Below are 1860 nucleotides of genomic sequence, written 5' to 3'. Positions count from 1 at the left end.
GTTTTATTTTTTTCTATACATTTTTTATAATTTTTCGTAATTTTTTAAAAAGTTTTTTTTTTACATTTTTTTATATTTTCTTATTTTATATTCTTTTTATTATTATTTTTTTTTTTTACAACTCCCTCGATGAAACTTTGCTTACTTCCCCAGCTGAACTATCTTGGACCAACCAATAAGGAGAAGACTGCATACTAGAAGAAGCTTAGCTTGTTCCCTCTGCAGAGCCGGTCTTCTAGATTATTCCAACAGACCCACCCGAAGGTTAGTATCCGGAAGAATAGATCTAGATATCCGACCATTTGTACACTTGACAAAGACCTTGTACCCCTTCATCAAGATAAATAGCATACTAGAACAAGCCAAGCTTCTACCCTCTGCAGAGCCAATCCTCTTGGTTCTTCCAAGCATCCTCCAAGCCAGGTGGTTAAGCCATCCATCTTTTAACAGGAGTTGTTTCAACTAGGATATTTACTCATTACCTTTGTAATATTCATCAAACAAATCAAATATATTGCCGAAGTGGAATCCTCCCTGTCCTTGGGGAAATTTGAATCCGAATTGTCTGGCGAATCGTTGATTGTTATTGAATTCGAATCCTTTTGCTCCTCTCGGACTGTAAAATCCTCTCGGTTGTTCTCTATGATTGTTAAATTCGAATCCTCTTGTTGGTCCTTGATTATTGTGGCCATGATTTCCGGCCGCTTGTCTTCCCGGGCGCTGGTGCTGCTGATTATTATTTAGGCGATGTCGTTGAAGCTCTTGATCATATTTATGTCGATCTTGTTCATCGGTAAGAACAGCTTTAGCATTACATATCCTCTTGTATTTATTTTCAAAAGCGTCTAGCAAAAATTGAGGTTTATTCCTATGTCTGTCAGGGTGGTATTTCATTGCTAAGTTTTTGTGTGCCTTTAGAATCTCTGACTTTTTGGCATTCTGTTCTACCCCCAAAACCTGATAATGATTGAAATCTTCCCACATCTGCACCTTCTTCTTAACCTCGTCAACCTTTTGCAAACAGTCCTCTGAATTTTTCAAACTTAGCACAAGTTCAAAGTCTTCACGGGCAGCATCATAAAGACCGTGTTCAGAAAGGCGTTCTCCTCGTAACAAGTGCACATTCCGTCCTTTAAGACCCTTTTCGATGGCCTCACAACAGTTCAATATGATTTCCAAGTGGTCGGGATTATCAAAAGCTGCCTTCGTTTTGGCAAGAAGAATACGCAAAAGAGCACTTTCCTTGTTGCTCACACTGCTGGACAAAAGTTTTTCGAAAAGGTTCTTCGCATCATCGACCTTATCGTTCATATATGCAAAAAGTCCTTCCACCAGTAAGGGTTCATCTGTATTTCCGTGGTTCGTTTCTTCATTTTTCTTTTGGAGGTGGTTGTTCAATATCTCGACCTCTTTGCTTTTTTCTTCCTTTTCAACTCTAAGATTTTCCAATATTTCTTTTTGATCGTTTATCTTCTGGTCTTTTTGGGCACATTCAAGTTTCAATCTCTTGTAACTAAGTGTCTCCTCTGGCTTTAGATTTTGGTGGCTCTTGCTTTCTGCCCTCAGAGATTCCATTTCCGTTTTCACTTCATGTAGTTCCTGACGCAGTTTCTTGTTTTCTTCCCGGAGTTCATTCAGCATTATATTGTCTTCACGATTTTTCCTTCGGAGTTCCTCGATTTCTTCATTCTGCTTTCGTTCCTTTTCAATACATGTTTCTTTCATTCTCTAGAGTTCGTTGTTTTTAGCAAGGATTTCTACTTTGCGACTCTCTAGTTCATTAAGCAGTCTTTCATCCGGGGCTTCTTCCTTCTCTTTCTTATCCAAGGCAATCTCCAGATCCTGGATTTTTTTCTCCTT

General features: G+C 38.7%; 1 protein-coding gene across 1 annotated transcript; it reads right to left on the bottom strand.

Moving 5' to 3' along the window:
• Positions 1–471: 471 nt before the first annotated feature.
• On the bottom strand, positions 472–1725 carry LOC137632460 (dnaJ homolog subfamily C member 3-like). The gene has a single exon (XM_068364395.1). The coding sequence runs from the start codon at positions 1723–1725 to the stop codon at positions 472–474; it is 1254 nt and encodes a 417-aa protein (XP_068220496.1).
• Between the last annotated feature and the right edge of the window lie 135 nt (positions 1726–1860).

Source organism: Palaemon carinicauda, chromosome 3 (genome assembly GCF_036898095.1).
Source record: "Palaemon carinicauda isolate YSFRI2023 chromosome 3, ASM3689809v2, whole genome shotgun sequence".
Classification (NCBI taxonomy): domain Eukaryota; kingdom Metazoa; phylum Arthropoda; class Malacostraca; order Decapoda; family Palaemonidae; genus Palaemon; species Palaemon carinicauda.
This window is presented reverse-complemented; position numbering and strand designations above follow the sequence as displayed.